The 19023-nt window shown below is 44.2% G+C and overlaps 2 protein-coding genes across 7 annotated transcripts in view; both read left to right on the plus strand.

Moving 5' to 3' along the window:
- Window positions 1-11266, plus strand: part of mto1 (mitochondrial tRNA translation optimization 1) — a 19216-nt gene extending 7950 nt beyond the window's left edge. For all 6 annotated transcript variants that reach the window (XM_048233216.1, XM_048233211.1, XM_048233213.1 and 3 more), the window contains exons 4-13: window positions 2341-2458; window positions 2982-3280; window positions 3878-3990; window positions 6407-6597; window positions 7707-7837; window positions 8075-8279; window positions 8671-8842; window positions 9498-9607; window positions 10002-10159; window positions 10983-11266. In XM_048233216.1, the coding sequence (XP_048089173.1) occupies window positions 2341-2458; window positions 2982-3280; window positions 3878-3990; window positions 6407-6597; window positions 7707-7837; window positions 8075-8279; window positions 8671-8842; window positions 9498-9607; window positions 10002-10159; window positions 10983-11135 (1650 nt within the window). In that variant the 3' untranslated portion in view covers window positions 11136-11266. The remainder of the gene's footprint in view (window positions 1-2340; window positions 2459-2981; window positions 3281-3877; window positions 3991-6406; window positions 6598-7706; window positions 7838-8074; window positions 8280-8670; window positions 8843-9497; window positions 9608-10001; window positions 10160-10982) is intronic.
- Window positions 11267-11621: 355 nt separating this feature from the next.
- Window positions 11622-18830, plus strand: LOC125287401 (WD repeat-containing protein 38-like). The gene is made up of 11 exons (XM_048233231.1): window positions 11622-11724; window positions 12070-12365; window positions 12460-12544; window positions 12805-12934; window positions 13409-13631; window positions 13967-14075; window positions 15370-15401; window positions 15627-15726; window positions 15971-16036; window positions 18126-18218; window positions 18578-18830. Exons 2-11 carry the CDS (start codon window positions 12070-12072, stop codon window positions 18734-18736), a joined length of 1293 nt encoding a protein of 430 aa, XP_048089188.1. The 5' UTR covers window positions 11622-11724; the 3' UTR covers window positions 18737-18830.
- Window positions 18831-19023: the final 193 nt, after the last annotated feature.

A 19023-nucleotide genomic window follows, 5' to 3' on the forward strand; every position in this document is an offset into this window, starting at 1 on the left:
ACTGTGAGAAAAGTGACAGCAGATCTGTTGTGGCACAAGTGAAATTTCAGACTCCGGATTAGGGCTGTTTAGTAAAGCGAACACTATGAACACTTATGCAGTACCCTCCAGAATTATTGGCACCCTTGGCAAAATAATATTTTTTCCAATTTATTGTAATCTCACAATGAAAAAATTAGGAAAAATCCAACCTTGGAGAGAAGCAAATTTATTTTGAGAAAAAATAAAATTTCATAAAGAAATAAATATTTTTAACAAAAACACATTGTTCACAATTATGGGCACCCCTAGAAAATCATATATACAAAATGTAACAGACACATTTTCCTATCTAATTTCAACTTCTTTAAGTTAATCAGAGTGTGAATTTTCAAAAGTAGTTCATGACTTTCTTCCTCACTAAGGTATGAAAATTAAGTGACACAGAGGCTAAATCTCCAAGTCATGTTTCAACATAGGAAAGACAAAGAATGCACTAAATTTAAATAAAAAGAATGTGTGTTGACATTTGTAAGTCAGAAAATGGCTATAAAAACTAGGTACTTTGTTGAAAATGCCTATATTTACAATACTTAAACAGTTCCAGTCAACTGGACATGTGTCAAACATGCTTGGACAAAGACCCATGGTTATCTTACCTCCACACACAATATGGAGGATGGTAAGATAGGCAAAAAAAAAGATATCATCTTGGGGTCACCAAGTCCCTCCAAAAAAATCTTCAAAAGTGACCTCACTGCTATTAGATTATTTGGAGGACATGCCAGGTAAAAGCTTTTCCAGTCATTTAATTACAAATGTAAATGGGAGGATTTACTGAATGGTACAGTGACTTTGTCTGGAATTGTGATCTAGTGTCAGATTAAATGAAAATTGCGCTTTTTGGCAAGAAACACTTTAGGTGGGTTTAGCATACATAGAAGAATGACTATACTAGGGTGACCAGACGTCCCGAAAAATTCGGGACAGTCCCGATATCCAAGCAGTTGTCCCGAATCCCGAATCCTGCCCTAATTGTCCCGAAAATTATACTCAATCAGAATACTGAGTAGTTATTTTCTGATAAACATTAAAAACTGTCCGTAGAGAGGTTGAGTCGACTGCATGCAGCCACCGACGGCAGCTAAGTGTCTGGATGCAGCCCGGCTACTTTGTTTCTTTTTGACGTTCTATAATTAGGCGCGAATATGCACTGATTTCGCGAAGCCGAGGACATTGAATGTGCAGGAAGCGCAGCAGGCAGAGCCAGCGTGTGTGCAAAAAAAAATACGTCGGCAGTTCGGCCTAATGTCCATGTCGTTTTAACATAATCTACTTAATCTAACAATTATTTTGTATTCTTACTTAATGACCCATAATTTTGGCAAGGCTTGTTATTAGCGTTAGGCTATTATCCTTATTCTGAAAGGTCTGATTTGCACTGTTACGCAGTTTTTTTTTTTTTTTTTTTCCCACAATGACATTTTGAGTTCATGATTTCTCTGTTGTATTTTGAGGCAGACTTGATGTTTGAATAAAAAATGTGTTTTGGTACAGGTTTGAAAATTCGCTGTAAGCCTACCAACCCCCCCCCCCGAAAAACAAAAGCGTCCCGAATTTCAGCCAATCTCATCTGGTCACCCTAGACTATACTGAAAAGAACCCCATGACTAATGAGAATTATGGTGGAGGGGCTGTGGTATTGTGGGGCTGTTTTTATTTCCAAAGGCCTTGGTAACCTTATTGAGGTGCATGGTGTCATGAACTTAAATATTTTCAAAGAAAATCTGTCAATCTCTGTCAAGACACTAAAAATGGGTCATGATTGGATCATTCATCATGTCTATGAACCAAAGCAAACGTCCAGATCAAAACTAAAATGGTTTACTGAACATAAAATCAAGCTTCGGCCATTGCCATCTCAGTCTCCTGATAGACTGAGATGGCAACTCCATAGAAAAATAGTGGGGTGAGTCAAAGAGGAGAATGCACATGTGTGGACCTAGGAATCTGGACGATCTGGGGAGATTTTGTGAAGACAAATGGTCTTTAAAATCCCTTGCCCCTATATACACCTAAAAACAGCTATTGGATGTGGATGTGTCAGTCTATATCATAATGCTACTTTACTGATAATGCAAGGACACTATTTTAGGTATTTTTGTGTCAATTTTATACATGGCAGTGGTGGAAAGTGCATATTGTTTTAATTACACACACACACAACACTTGACTATGGCAGCCTCACTCCCTGCATGCCCTGTCTGTGTTGTCCACACACACACACACACACACACACACACACACACACACACACACACACTAATGCCCTGTCTGTGTTGTCCTTGTGGCCTCCCTCAGGCGGAGCTGTTGTCCACCCCCCGACTGACCGTAGTGGAGGGCTCTGTGGACGAGCTGCTGGTGTCTGAGCTGGATGCAAACAAGCCAGGCAAACATAAAGTGACTGGAATGCGCATGGGTGAGACACACACACACACACACACACACACACACACACACACACACACACACACACACACACACACACTGGAGACCATACACTTACACACACACACACACACACACACACACTGGAGACCAGACACATACACTTACACACACACATACACACATTCTGTAGACCACACACACACACTCTGGAGACCACACACACACACACACACACTCTGGAGACCACACACATACACATATATACACACACACACACACACACACACACATACACTCTGGAAGCCACACACACACACATGCTTTGGAGAACACTTTAAGGAGGGGCACAGAGACAAACACCAGGTGACTGTGTGTGTTCTCAACATCCATACCATACACACACACACACACACACACACACACACTCTCTCCTCTCCTAGCGGACACAGATATGCCCGTCCAGTGCAGCTCCATGGATACTTTATTCTCTCTCTCTCTCTCTCTGTCTGTCTCTCTCTCTCTCTCTGTCTCTCTCTGTCTCTCCCATCTAGCGGGCGTGGATGAGCCCGTCCAGTGCAGCTCCGTGGTACTGACCACTGGCACCTTCCTGTCCGGCTCGCTCTTCATGGGCCAGACCACTTCCCCCGGGGGGAGGATGGGGGACCCCCCGTCCTGCGCTGGTCTGTCCCACACGCTGAGGGAGGTGCTCGGGCTCACCGTTGGGCGCCTACGCACCGGCACACCCCCCCGGATCGTCAAGGAGACGGTGGACCTGTCCCTCGCCACCGTCCAGCCTCCGGACAAGCAGCCTACGCCCTTCAGCTACGCCAACACACGCACCCACTGCCCGGTAAGAGTATAAGTATATATACTCCCGTGATTGATCCCGTGAGGGAAATTTGGTCTCTGCATTTATCCCAATCCGTGAATTAGTGAAACACACTCAGCACACAGTGAACACACAGTGAGGTGAAGCACACACTAATCCCGGCGCAGTGAGCTGCCTGCATCAACAGCGGCGCTCGGGGAGCAGTGAGGGGTTAGGTGCCTTGCTCAAGGGCACTTCAGCCGCGTGCCTACTGGTCGGGGTTCGAACCGGCAACCCTCCGGTTACAAGTTCGAAGCGCAAAACCAGTAGGCCACAGCTGCCCGGTAAGAGTGTGTGTGCTTGTGTATGAAGGTGTGTGGGTGGGTGAGAGAGACGGGCACTGTCTGTGGCACAGCAGGCTACAGCGGCCGTACCATGAGGTCCGAGCACCCACGGGGACCCGGGTTAGAGTCCGACCTGCGGTCATGTCCCGATCCCACCCCATCTCTCTCCCTCCCACTCACTTCCTGTCTGTCTTCACTGTCCTGTCCAAATAAAGGCAAAAGGCCCCAAAAAATAAACTGAGAGAGAGAGAGATCATGATGAGTTTTTTTTCTTTTTTTTTTGTCTGTGTTTTAGCCTGAGGAGCAGCTGGTCTGCTATCTGACCCACACGACCCCGGGAGTGGAGAAGGTAGTGAGAGAGAGCCTCCACCTCAACTGTCACATTCAGGAAGACACCAAAGGCCCCAGGTACAGGACTCTATACATCTATATACTCTCACATGCACACACACACACACACACACACACACACACACACACACAGATGCGCACACACACACGCACACACAGGCTCCAGGTACAGGACTCTATACATCTATATACTCTCACATGCACACAGACGCGCACACACACACACACACACACACACACACACAGATGCGCGCACACAGGCTCCAGGTACAGGACTCTATACATCTATATACTCTCACATGCACACACACACACACACACACACAGATGCACACACACACACACACACACACAGGCCCCAGGTACAGGACTCTATACATCTATACACACACACACACACACACAGACAGGCCCCAGGTACAGGACTCTATACATCTATACACACACGCACACAGACGCACACAAACAGGCACACACACAGGCCCCAGGTACAGGACTCTATACATCTATACACACACACACAGACGCACACACACACAGACGCACACACACAGGCCCCAGGTACAGGACTCTATACATCTATACACACACACACACACACACGACACACACACAGACGCACACACACAGGCCCCAGGTACAGGACTCTAATAATAATAATAATAATAAGCTTTATTTGTATAGCACCTTTCATGCAGCTCAAAGTGCTTTACATTTGAAGCATGTAACACAATAATAGTCAGTCAGTCATTATCAATCACTTTTCTTTGCTGTTTATGATCTACTCAGCAACATATCAAAAAATATAGAAAATGACGCCATAAGACTGGCAGCCTTAACCCTCTTACCCCCACAAGCACGCCATATGGCAACTGTGGCAAGGAAAAACTCCCATATTCCAGGAAGAAACCTTGAGCAGAACCTGACTTAATGGGGAGCCCATCTGCTTCTGGCTGGCTCAAATACCTCCAATAGTAGCAGATGTAGAATAATCTGAAAATGTAGTCTACAGGATAAGATGAGTTAACTAAAAGCTTTCCTGTACAGATATGTTTTCAGATCTTTTTTTAAAATATTTACTGAACTCGCCTGCTTGATGTACAGAGGCAGGGTGTTCCATAGTTTGGGGCATAATGGATAAACGCAGCTTCTCCACTTTGTTTGTGGAGCACTTTGGGTACCATTAAAAGATTAGAATTGGATGATCTAAGTTTCCTTTGTGGTTGATAAGATATTAAAAGCTCAGAGATATATGAAGGTGCTATGCCATTCAGAGCTTTGTAAGTAATTAACATAACCTTAAAATCAATTCTATAGGAAATAGGGAGCCAGTGCAGTTCAGCCAACACAGGGGTGATGTGTTCTCTCTTCTTAGTCTTAGTTAAAAGTCTAGCCGCAGAGTTCTGTATGAGTGCCAATTTCTTTAGATGTTTTTTGGGAAGACCAGTGAAAAGTGCATTGCAGTAGTCTAACCTGCTAGTGATAATGGCGTGAATTAGTTTTTCTACATCTTGAGTTAAAAAGGGCCGCACTTTGGCAATGTTTCTCAAGTGGAAATAGGCTGTCTGAGTAACTTTACTGATATGGGGCTTAAAACTTAACTCTGCATCTAAGATGACACCGAGACTTGTTACTTTTGGTTTGACCTGGTGTGCCAAGTTCCCCAGATTACTAAGAATAATATCTCGCTTAAGTTTTGGTCCAACCAGAAGTACCTCTGTTTTGTCAACATTTAGTTTCAAAAAGTTTTTGCTCATCCACTGATTAATGGAGGTTAGGCATGCAGTGAGGGAGCAAAGGCCATCTGGGTTAGTTGGCTCCACAGAAATATACAATTGGGTATCATCTCGTGAGCTGTGGAAGTTTACATTATGCTGACTTATGACGTTTCCCAATGGAAGCATATATAGAGAAAATAGCAGGGGACCAAGGCAGCTCCCCTGGGCCACACCAAAAGGCAAGTCATGTTTTTCAGATACATGATCTCCTAGACTGATATAAAAATCTCTGCCAGTACATCTACACACCTACAGACACGCACACACACACACACAGACGCGCACACACAGGCCCCAGGTACAGGACACAGGACTCTATACATCTACACACACACATCTACTTGTCCACAGTTAAATTACGTACATTTTCAATAGGGTAGCAAGTGATCACACACACACACACACATACATGCACATAGACATACACACACCTCAACTGTCAAGTTAAGCCTCTACCTCAACTGTCACATTCAGCAAGACGCCACTACACATACAGACACACACACACATACACATACGCACACCAACCCCCGTTACAAGCACTAATGTAGAAAATGCCATGAGTCACCCTGATGTTGCTCTGAACACACCACAGCCCATTTGCTCTTGTTCCTCAGCGTTCTGTATGTTCCTCAGTGTTTTGTATGTTCCTCAGCGTTCTAAATCTTCCGTGCACTTCCCTCTCCCATTCTCAGGTACTGCCCATCCATCGAGTCGCGTGTGCTGCGGTTTCCGGGGCGACGGCATCAGGTGTGGCTAGAACCTGAGGGCTTGACCTCCGACCTCCTGTATCCTCAAGGTCTCTCCATGACGATGCCCCCTGACGTCCAGCTTCGTCTCCTCCGAGAGATACCTGCCCTCAGACAGGCAGAGATGCGGACACCAGGTACGCCGAAGCTCCATCCCATACACAGGGCTCGGAATTAGAGTGATACCTTCAAAATAGTTATTTAAAGTATTGTTTACTTTTGGCTGGTGAACCCCCCCATCGACCAGCCACAAAAAGCTAATTTCGACCCCTGCTTATCTGTCCAAAGCGCCTATGATCTCTATTGCCCAGATATCCACTACCAGCCGTGGCCTACTGGTTAGCACTTCGGACCTGTAACGGGAGGGTTGCCGGTTCGAACCCCGACCAGTAGGCACGGCTGAAGTGCCCTTGAGCAAGGCACCCAACCCCTCACTGCTCCCCAAGGGCCACTGTTGATGCAGGCAGCTCACTGCGCCGGGATTAGTGTGTGCTTCACCTCACTGTGTGTACACTGTGTGCTGTGTGTGTTTCACTAATTCACGGATTGGGATAAATACAGAGACCAAATTTCCCTCACGGGATCAAAAGAGTATATATACTTATACTTATACTTATACCATTTGTGGTGCGTTGTTAAATACAATGCTAGTCAATGGAAGAGTGGTGTGTGTCTGCGTTTAAAACAAGCTCTACCCTACAGAACTCCTCATAGCTCTTTTAAAGAGACTACTTCAGCAGTCCTTAGTCTTGTCTCTCAAAAATATTATACCAGTATTTAATTTAGCACATTTTTCGTAGTGATGCTGTTGCATTTTACACCATTTTTGTCCAGTCAACCCATATGGCTGTATTTGATGTGTATTGTTTGGCGTGTTTGTAGGGGATTAAGGCTGCCAGTTTTTCTGGTCGTTGTGTTTCTTAAACGTCTGTATATAAATTAATATAATCACGACAATACTAAGGACATACTACGGCTAACCACCTACAGTCCACATCAACAGGGCCTAACATTTGTTAGCAAAGCCTATATACTACTGCAACAACTTGCTGCGTTAGCCTCAAATTGTATTATTATTATTTTCTTCTCTATTATTGTGTTAAATGCTCCAAATGTAAAGCACTTTGAGCTGCATTCTGTGTATGAAAGGTGCTATTCAAATAAAGCTTATTATTATTATTATTATTAAGATGAAGTAGCCAGCTTTTATTTTCTGTTATTTTGTTTGTGTTTGTCCTTCCTACAGGTTATGGGGTGCAGTATGACTTTGTGTGTCCCACGCAGCTCTTTCCCTCGCTGCAGGTGAAGAAGGCTCAGGGGCTCTTCCTCGCTGGCCAGATCAATGGGACCACTGGTTATGAGGAGGCCGCAGCACAGGTACAACACACAGCGCCGTCACTGGTCAGGAGGAGAACTGCACTTACAACAGAGCAGATTTCTAATCCAGCGAGATCATGTACAAATTCTGAAAGTTATGAAACTGACTTTATATGAAGAAGTTATGAATCATTATTTTACTTTATTTGATTTTACATGGACAGTTTCATAGATTGTAGGCCACATCAGTGTATGTGAAACATACTGTGTGTGTGTGTGTGTGTGTGAGTACTACAGGGCCTGTGGGCGGGTGTGAACGCTGGTCGGTCAGCCCTCTCTCTGCCGCCCCTGTCCCTCTCTCGCACAGAGAGCTACATCGGGGTTCTGATTGACGACCTGGTCAGTCGTGGCGTAACAGAACCGTACCGTATGTTCACCAGCCGGGCCGAGTTCAGAACCTCCCTGAGGCCCGATAACGCAGACCTCAGACTAACACCCAAAGGTACTGTAAAGGGAACACGTGTACATTTTCTAAATAAACAAACGAATATCCCTCTGGACATGAACTTCTTTATTATGACTTCACAAACAAATTTATAAACATGCTAACAAGGTGCTAAAGTATACTATCATTACTACTTCTGTGAAATGACTTACCGGTAACTTTCATAACACTCTGCTTTTTAAGAGTTGAGGTCATTGTTCTTTATATTAAAGTCCCCCTAGTGATGTAAATTATTGCAACAACATTTTTTAATTATGGAGTTTTCGTTTGGTCTTCCCTACATTAGTAAATGCCCTGAGGTAGATGACCTACTGATCTATTTCTGCTGTGCACTGACCCTATTGTGTGTGTGTGTGTGTGTGTGTGTGTGTGTGTGTGTGTGTGTCAGGTTTTGAGGAGGCAGGCTGCGTATCGGCCGAGAGGTACGCGGAGGCGCTACGGGTTCGCAAGGGGCTGGACGAGGGCCTTGCCGCGCTGCGGTCCGTCTGCATGTCCTCCACCCGCTGGAGAGACACACTGGCCCTCACCTGCATCAGCAAGACCAAGAGCGTGACCTTGAGGTGAGCATGACCTTGAGGTGAGCATGACCTTGAGGTGAGCATGACCTTGAGGTGAGCGTGACCTTGAGGTGAGGGCACCAGAGCTAAAGGTCCTACAGCAGGGACGCACAAACCATCTCTGCTAGGGGCTGCTGTTGCGCAACTAGGCTACACTACAGCGCCTAGTACCACATTTGGGTCCAAGTGCCCACGCGTAGCCGGGGTCGACCTGGCTCATTCACCATCTCTCTCTTCCACTCACCTCCTGTTGGTCTCTTCATGGTCCTGTCTGAATAAAGGCAGAAAAAAAAGCCCAAGAAAAGCCATCTCTGCTGCTTTGGTTGAATGAAACAACAGACCTGGCCTGTGGGGCCGCTAATGCTCTGACTTAAGCCTTCTAGAGACCCTTTCAATCTTTTCCTAGAGGGTTTCCAGTTGAGATGTTCAAAACCAATGCTTGAAACCTTGAAATGAAAATGGATCGGACTTGAGTGTAATGTTCTGCAAAATGTCGACTTTAAAACGTTTTAGTTAACATTAGCTCAATGTTGTTTTCTGTGCCACCAGAAAATGCCTTGTTTTTTTGCAGTTGAAGGGTCTATACAATAAACTGTAATGTTGAAAGTTCAGTTCATGTTACAGGCAGAGCTTTATTTGTGTGTTTATTTGTTTTCAGTGCCGAGGATATATTGCAGTATGAAGATATTTCCTTTGAGATGTTGGCATCTGCCATCCCTGATGTCTTTTCTCCATATTTGGAGTTTGCACAAAGACTGAAGATTGAAGGTATGTAGAGGATATTTCTTTTTTTCTTTCTAGAATCATGCCCACATACAGTAAACAGTAAAAACTGCTAACCAAGTGTTATTAATCTTATATTAAGATCAAACATCTGGTGATGTTGGTATTAAAGAAACTTCCCTTGCGCTTTCTCAGTAAGATCAGAGTGTTTGAGTTAATTTAATGGGCAGCCTGTCTTATTATAATAAGACAGGCTTGTCTTATCAAGACACATTTGCTTAACTTACTGGCAGCCAGATTTGCTTATTTTAAGTACAACTATGCTTGGATTTGTAATAATTGGAAGGACATTTCTTTTATGACTGTTGTTAATCTAGTACATAGATATCAGTATGTTTGCCTTGCCATCTTGTGCGATAACTAACCCCTGTGTGTGTAGTCCTCTACCACTCCCACTGTGAGAGACAGAAGAGAGAGATGGAGAGAATCCTGGAGGAAGAGAGTCTGCGGCTGCCTCAGGACATTGACTACCTCTCCCTGCCGACCTCTCTCTCCCAGGAGGTTCGGGAGATACTGGACAGGGTTCGACCGGACACAGTAAGCTATACACACACACACACACACAAGTGTATATTGTGTGGGGGGTAATTCCATTACTGATGTTTAGAATAACAATAATCGATAACCCTTGCTGATATATTTTTATTTGTCGCTTTAAGTTATTGTTGTTAATTATACCCTGTAGTGGCAGGGAAACAACAATATTAAGTAAATAACGGAAGTTTTTCAGACCTTCAGAGCACTATATTTTACTGTGCCAGTCTGTGCATTACAACATTTAGTTAGTGTAGAACTGATGCATCAGCCACTGCACATTTATTGCTGGTTGACCAATACCAATGTTTAGGGGCAGCCGTGGCCTGCTGGTTAGCGCTTCGGACTTGTAACTGGAGGGTTGCCGGCTTGAACCCCAACCAGTAGGCACGGCTGAAGTGCCCTTGAGCAAGGCACCTAACCCCTCACTGCAGCTCACTGCGCCGGGATTAGTGTGTGCTTCACCTCACTGTGTGTTCACTGTGTGCTGAGTGTGTTTCACTAATTCACGGATTGGGATAAATTCAGAGACCCCTCTGGGATCCCTCACGGGATCAAAAGAGTATTTATACTTATACTTACTTAAGCTGATATAGTGGGTCCCAGCAATAGAAGTTCTGCAAAACTGGTCTATTTTCTCGCTGCTGACAGGGCAGTTTATTTGTTTGTTTGTTTGTTTGTTTGTTTGTTTGTTTGTTTACTTTCACATTTTCTGCCAATTGCAAATCCATCCATGAAAGAGGATATACCCTCTAGGTTTCAGAATGTTAATGAGAGAGATGGAGAGATTTATAATTTATTGAAATCTAAAATGTTTTCTCCATAGTTGGGGGCAGCGACTCGTTTGCCTGGAATGACCCCAGCTGCCATAGTTCATCTACTGAACTACGTGACAAAAGTGCCACGCAGAGGCAGAAATGCAGCCAGAGGATCAGTGGACTCAATGGTGCGAAACAAACGCACAGAAAATAAAATATAGGAAACGCAAAACCGAACGACATAGCAGCGCTTCAGTGATGTAAAAGTAAAATATGTAATAAATAAAAATGTAATAAATAAAAATGTATTTCAAATCAATTTATTTAATAAATAAACTTTTTTAACGCGTGACCTATGTGATTTTTCTTGTGCCTGCATTCGTCCAGTGTGCAGTGATGAACACGTTTGTTTGAGAAAACGTGGGTTGGCTAATAATTAACAAACAATAGTACTTTTCCTTCTTTTATACGTTTCTATACATGTTAAATGTATATGGGACACGGCACACAATAAATAATATGACGCTACTTGATAGCATAGACTGTAAAAAATAGATAGCCGGGCAGACCTAGCCTACCCACTACCACCCATAGAGCTACCACCAAAGATTCTAGAGCGCTACGCTCAGAACAGAGACGGTTGATAAAGTTAACTATAGAATCTTTGCTCAGAATCTTTGGCTACCACCAAGATATTTCCTACAACTCTGAAAAGAGTATGTTGCCTAGCAACGTGTGTTGTGTCTGGACTCGGTCGGTGTATCTGAAGAGGAGAAAACTTCACCCTCCGTCGGCATATTTCTTTCTGAGGTGAGCTTCATGTGGTCACTGTCAAAGACCTGTGTTCCGTCATGTACATAAACTAACAGAATAAAAAATATTAATGTATATACATTTATATGTATCTAGAATGAGACAATGGTGTCAATTAAAGTGGAGTATAGCTGAAGTTAGCAGCAGCTAGCGTTACCATTAGCTTACGTTAGTCTTGAAAGGTTAACGTTAACTTTGGAAACTTCTGAGTAGAACTATGACGTTAGGCTACGACTTGCATAAGTTTGTTCATTTACCGGTAGCAGAAAGTACCCCCTGCAAACTAAGCTGTTAGTATGCTAATGAAGAATATTAATCATTAAACATATTGATATCGTTCAGATGTCCAACGGCGTTGTTGTAGCACCTGTTTCGATAGCAGAGGATGCCCGTGAAAAGGAGAGGCATTCAGAGCCAGACTCTTTGGGTTCGTCGGGTACTGACTCGGACACCTATACGGAGTCAGAAAATGAACAACCTGATTCTGACCAAGACCCAGAGAAAGATATGGTCCCTTCATCCCATTTATCTGCGTTGAAAAGTGCCAAGGGCGAGGGACTCCAAAAACAGCCACAGCAGGAGATAAGAATTCCAACACAACCTAGAACCGATGAAAACCTCCATATTCATCATGTAATGTAAGCTCCGTGTAGAGGTCTGTGCATTTGTACATGATAAGCCAGCCAGGGCTGCATAACGCTTTCAGTCAGTAATGATGCGTCTTGTTCTCAGAGAGTGCTCCTGTGAAGTGATGTCATGCCAGTTCAACCCTGAAGGAACCCTGCTGGCTGTTGGTATGAATGACGGCACTATAAAGGTTGGGTAGTATCTCTATCTTTCTCCCTCTCTCTGTCCTTCCTTCCTTTCTCTCCCTCTCTCTCTATCTCCTCTCCCCTCACTCTATCCATTCATCATCTTTCTTCTTGTCAAATTGATGCTGTAGATTTGATTCGGTATTTTTGTATTATGCATTTTACATAAAAGGTAACGATGCCATGGAAATGGGTCACACTTTTTTATTTTATTTCCCGTCTGCTCATTTCATGTCACTCCCATCTCCTTATGTCCCTGGTGCAGCTGTACAACCCAGAGAATGGAGACTTTGTGAAGAGGATCAGAGACAGCAGCTGCTACTTTGCCTCAATGCCAGTAACATCCATCAGGTTTTGTCGGAGTGGACAGTCACACTCCCTTCTGCTGGCTACCTGTGAGAACAACATGCTGTGTATCCACTTACTCCATATCTTCAAGATGTTATAATCTCATGAAGTTACTCTCTCTCTCTCTCTCTCTCTCTCTCTCTCTCTCTCTCTCTCTCTCTCTCTCTCTCTCACCTCTTCTCTCTCTCTCTTCTCTCATTTTTCTCTCTCCATCACCATGTGATCCTCTCCCTCCATCACCATGTGATCCTTCCCCCTCTTTTCTTCGTCTCTACTATACCCCCCCCTCTCTCCCTCTCTCTCTCTCTCCCTCTTAATTCAATTCAGTAAGCTGTATTGGCATGAACATTGAAATAGAAACAGTGTTGCCAAAGCACATACAGAGTACAAATACAGAGAACATCAAAACAGGAAGATGGCATTGAATCATGTAAGAGTATGATTTCCTCTCTCTCTCTCTCTCTTCCTCTCTCTCTCTCTCTCTCTCTCTTCCCCTGCTGCTGGACGCTGGTCACCTGCAGACGCGAGTGGGCACATGCGCTGCTGGTACGTGTGGGGGGACGAGTGTGTGTGGAGTGTGAAGGAGGCGGTGGAGGGCGGGAAGGGTGAGGGCCATGCCCAGAGGCAGACCCTCTGCATGTCCGTCTCCTGCTCCAACGAACAGGCCGCTTCTGGGGGCTCCGACGCCACCATCCACCTCTACGACCTCGCCACGCACCAGACGCTGCAGATCTACAAAGCCAGGTAGTCACAGGGACAGGGACCACATTTCCCAGCATGCAACACTTAACATAATGACATCAAAGTGATACGGCGCCTTCCATTAGCCTCATAAGTGGTAACTTGGAACTCGAGATTGCATCTCACCCAAGTTGAATGCAGCTGACCACAGTTGACTGTTCCAGTCGTAGCAAGTCGTAAGAACAAGATGCTAGCCGTGTGTGAGCAATTGATTCTTATCAAATATAACAACACCAGTTTGTAACTATGCATTCCATGCTCCATATATTGACCTAAAAGTTAAGTGTTTGCACTATATGTGGCTGGAAGAGCTAAACCCTCCTAGTCTCCTTTGTCAGCTCCACCAGGACACTGATGGATGGCCACAGACTGAGGGTGTTTGCTCTGGCCTTCCACCCCGAGAGAGAGCGGGAGTTCATATCGGGAGGATGGGACAACACTGTTCAGGTAGCAGCACACAGCTAACATGGCCGACGCTAATTTAAAGGTGCTCTAAGTCAGCACACAGCTAACATGGCGGACGCTAATTTAAAGGTGCTCTAAGTGATTTTGGGTAACGTCACTTCTGTTGACGTTCAAACAAAACACAGCTAGCTTGCTACTCCCTCCGCCTCCCTCCCGTGCAATGGAAACTCTCCTAAACACGCATCTCGTCGGTGATTGGTTGGAACAGTTTGTTATGTTTTTATGGTCCAGGCTGGACCAAGTTGTTTTTGTTGACATTTTTGGAGCCTTGTGTTGTCCAAAGAGACCACGTTTTTTTACAGTGTATTCAGCGCAAAGGCAGCTAGCGGATGGTGAGGTGATGTTTGCTGTGACAAAAAATGTTTTAGCTTAGAAACCATGTAACATCGCTTAGAGCACCTTTAAAGTCAAGCAAAAGCTAACTCAAAGTATATCTAAAGCTAGTTTAATGACTTGACAAGTTAATTTAATATCAGGGTTTTTGCCTAAGTTTCCAGAAGGCGTAAGTACTCTCTACTACATTTTTGAGCAGCTTTCTTGATTGCAAGGCTGAGCCACTCGATAAACATTGGTGCTGTGACACGGATCGGGAGGGAGGTTTACACAACGTACATACTGCACAGCTACGTACCAGCTGGCTACCGTTACACACACGCACACACACACACACACACACACGCGCACACACACGCACACACATGCACACACGCACACACACATGCACGTGTGCGCACACACACACACACACACACGCACATACACACACACACATATTGCACAGCTACATACCAGCTGGCTACCGTTACACTCTCCCCTAAACCTCACTAAAGGTGTAATAAAACTAGCAAGTTAACTTCCCAAAAGATATGCACAACCTTGCAAACACCACCCAGAGCCTTAGTCAGCAGTGTTGTGCTGTGAACGATTTCTTTCATTGTTGTGGAGCATAAAACTGCGTAGTGCATATCTTAGTGGCGGCTGAGAATGATGCTCCTTCACACACCATGTATCATCAAAATGGAAATGAGGATGATGCCAAACCTAGTTACCTGATAAAAACATACCCTCATAAAGTGGCAAATGATTTCATAGCTTTGCGTTAATCCATGCACAAGACGATTTGCTTGTTGCCTGACTAAACCATGATCCATTGATTGTGCACATGGTTTCAACAAACACTGTAAAATTATCACTTAAACGTTCAGTCAGACTTAAGTGTAAGCTTTGTGTGTGTGTGTGTGTGTGTGTGTGTGTGTGTTTCTTGGTGTTTATACAGTTCTGGGACACCAGACAACCACATGCTGTTAGGTAAGCCATAATGATTTATATGGGTAACACAAATTACTGACATTAGACATTATTTAATTATTCTGTATTTAGAGTCCAGTAGATGTGTATTTAATAAATAAAAAAACAAGTATGTTTGCATTCAGTATAAGAAAACAGATAATAAGTTGGAAAAACACGTATGTTTGCATTCAGTGTAAAAAAAAATAAGTTGACATATTAATGTATTGTGTGTGTTTCCCCCAGAATGCTCTCTGGTCCACACATTTGTGGCGACGCCTTACAGATTGACCCCGTGACTCATCAGATCCTCACAGGGTCATGGAGGACAGACAAGACCCTGGAGGTCAGACTGTGACCTCTCACCTCAAACCATGTGACTCACACTCACACACTGTACATTCACTCACCGGTCCTATCAGTGGTTCACTTTCTGTTCATGTGTATATTTGCCCCTATACTGAATCTGTTAAATATGCCCTTCTGTTGTGTCCTGTGTGTGTGTGTGTATGTGTGTGTGTGTGTGTGTGTGTGTGTGTGTGTGTGTGTGTGTGTGTGTGTGTGTGTGTGTGTGTTGGTCTTTCCATCAGATATGGGAATATGGGTCAGCAGAGAAAGTGTCAGAGGTTCTCCCTGATCCCTATGGAAACAGCAAAGTGAGTTGTGTTTCGTATGACAGACATCTGTGCTTGCATTTTCACAACCAGACAAACTTGCACTTAATATGCTTCTGTAGAAGTCACAATTTATTTTGTGTTTGCAACTGACATTCCCAGACAATGCAGACATTGCAAAACATATATCCCTGTGGGCAAAAGATGTACATACACTTCAGCTTTAAAAAGCAACTTTCAAGTTAATTTTATAACTTCATTTATGCATACAGTAATCTTGAAATCAAAAATGTCAATTTAAAAAGACATACATAAGAAAGGAATGTTTTACACGACCCACAAGCAGAAATTAAGAAGAAAGTGTGCCTATTCTAAAGGCGCCTACATACTCGCCATTCCCGACCTGTAACGCGACAATGTGACGTCACGGGAGCGCCGTAACCATTTATACTCACACGTGGTGGTCGCGCCATTAGTTGCAATATTCTTCTGAACAGACATGTCGCTGCTGTGAAAAGGCTATCGCTACCTACTTTACACAGTAGAAGAAGCTGTCAGTAGCATTGCTGTCAATGGCAGTAAAAGCCATAGGGCTGTATTTTGGGCACCAGCGCATGGCGAAAGTTAAGTTTTCACCAGCAAAGTTGAATTGATTATTTTGCACGTTTATTTTTTAAGCATTAGCCCAGGGGTGTGGCAATTAACAACCTAGGGAGGGTCCCTAAGCATTGTCTAAAAATCGCTATCATACACCACCTAAACCTGGTCAGAAGTCAATGGCGAGTTGTTCATATGCTATTTTAAGAGGGCATGTCAGCAGTCATATTGGCAGGTGCACGCACCATCCTTCTATCATTAATGAACGCACACCAGCGCACGTCCATGCAAAGCATTACAAATTGCACGATTACAATGGGAAATATAAATATAAAATATAAAGATATTACAAAATACTGTACATCTCATGATGAGTAGTTATTCACCATCATTTGCAAATTGGTAATGACGGTTAAAAGTGATTAGGGGAGAGGCAAGAGACACGTATGGAGCACAGCTGAAGACGCACTGTCACGAGATATAAGCAACTCCTCTGCAGGATTATTCAGTCATTTGAGCAATATTAGGGTAAGTGTTGCTTTGTTTTTGGTGGTAACCCATTGTCAGTCAATAGTGAAAGTAACTGCATATAACTGTCTTGTCGTTGACTGACTCCTTGGTGAAGTTAGTTTCACTTTGCCAATGAGTTCAAATAATAGACGAGTGCGTGAAGGCTATGCTAGGTTTTAGTAAAGCATGGTTTAAGAATGGCTATTCCATACGGTCTCGCAAGCAGCAAATACGCCGCTGAATGCCAAAATACCGATGCATTTATTTGACATATCGCGCCTTGCCCCATTAAAGGGAATGACAGATGTCATTCTCATTGGTTTAAAATGATGTTACGCCCCAAACACACCCATATGACTGATTAAAAAACCTAGGAACACCTTGTTGCGCCATGCGCTCCACTTTTGATAACGAAACCCCTCCCAATGTGAACTGGACATCCTACTAAATTTGAATAGACTTTTGACGAGTGACAATGCGCTTTAGAATGTCATGATAGGGCCCATAGAGTCAGTAAATGATAAAAGCTAGACTCTGATGATACTTCAGACTTCGGTTGCTGCTATTCACAACTACCACCTGGCTGAGTTTGTGTAATTTCCTAAAGTGGAAAGGGATTTTGTTCTGGTCGTAGCAGATATCCTTTGGTTGAAAATAAATCTTTTCCATGTGTTGCGACTCTCGCTGGTAACTTTGTTAATTTATCCAGCAAACCATTAAAAATTCACGACTGTAACAAAACAGTCCTCCGAACTGCAACTCTCGCTTGCCCTCAAACTAGTCCATCTTCCGGTTCCCGCTTTGGTGCGCTCAGCTGAAAAAAATAGAGTGGTGCACGACCTGCGAGATCTACGTCATTTTTACGTCACATTGTTGCACTACCAGTCGGGGAAGTCAAGTATGTAAGACGCATAAGCTAGGCTCCCAAAAACGCCAAGCAGACAAATAGACAGACAGACACTTTATAAGTCATAGTGATAATTCTGCAAGAGGTTTCCTGATGATGCCCATCTGTGGTCCACAGATCTACTCTTGCCACTGGCTGGGCCGAGATCACATAGTGGCGGCAGGAAGCCAGTTAAACATGCTGAAAGTCATCCATCGCCACACACTCAAGGTCAGCCATCTTGACACACTGTATTCTGTGATGTGTCTCTGTGATGAGGTCTGCTTTACGCCCGGTCTCTATTTGTTTGCCTTACCAACTTTCTTTCTTTATTTGTTTGTTTGTTTCTTTCTTTCTTTCTCTTTTTCTTTCTGTCTATATCTCTCTGTCTATATCTCTGTTCATCTCTTTCTGTCCTACTATCTCTCTCTCCCCCTCCCTCTCTGTCTCCCTCTTTCTCTCCCTCCTCTCTCTCTCCCTCTCTCTCTCTCCCCCATTCTCTCCCTGTCTCCCTCTCTCTCTCCCCCTTCTCTCTCTCTCTCTCTCCATCTCTCTCCATCTCTCTCTCTCTCTCTCTCTCTCTCTCTCAGACGGAGTCCCGGTTCATGGGTTTGTCCTCTGCAGTGTTTAGCTCCGCTGTATGCCCTGCAGGGAAATGGGCGGGGCTTATTGCAGCCACCTCAGGAAACCGGGTGTGGCTACTGGATAGAGAGGGACAGAGGGTCAAGAAAAACAAGCAGATTGAATAGAGTGTGTGTGTGTGCGTGCTTAAGTGTGTGATTACGTGTGCGTGTGTGTGTGTGTGCGCTTGCACACGTGTGTATGGGCATGTGTGTGCTTGCGCGCGTGTGATTGTGTGCTTAAGTGTGTGCTTGCGTGTGTGTGTGTGTGTGCGTGTGTGTGTGTGCTTAAGTGTGTGCTTGCACATGTGTATGTATGTGTGTGTGTGTGTGTTTGGGTGCATGCGTGTGTATGTGTATGTGTGTTTGTGTGTGTGTGTGTGTGTTTGGGTGCATGCGTGTGTATGTGTATGTGT

The sequence above is a fragment of the Alosa alosa genome, chromosome 22 (assembly GCF_017589495.1).
Source record: "Alosa alosa isolate M-15738 ecotype Scorff River chromosome 22, AALO_Geno_1.1, whole genome shotgun sequence".
In the NCBI taxonomy this organism is placed as follows: Eukaryota; Metazoa; Chordata; class Actinopteri; order Clupeiformes; family Clupeidae; genus Alosa; species Alosa alosa.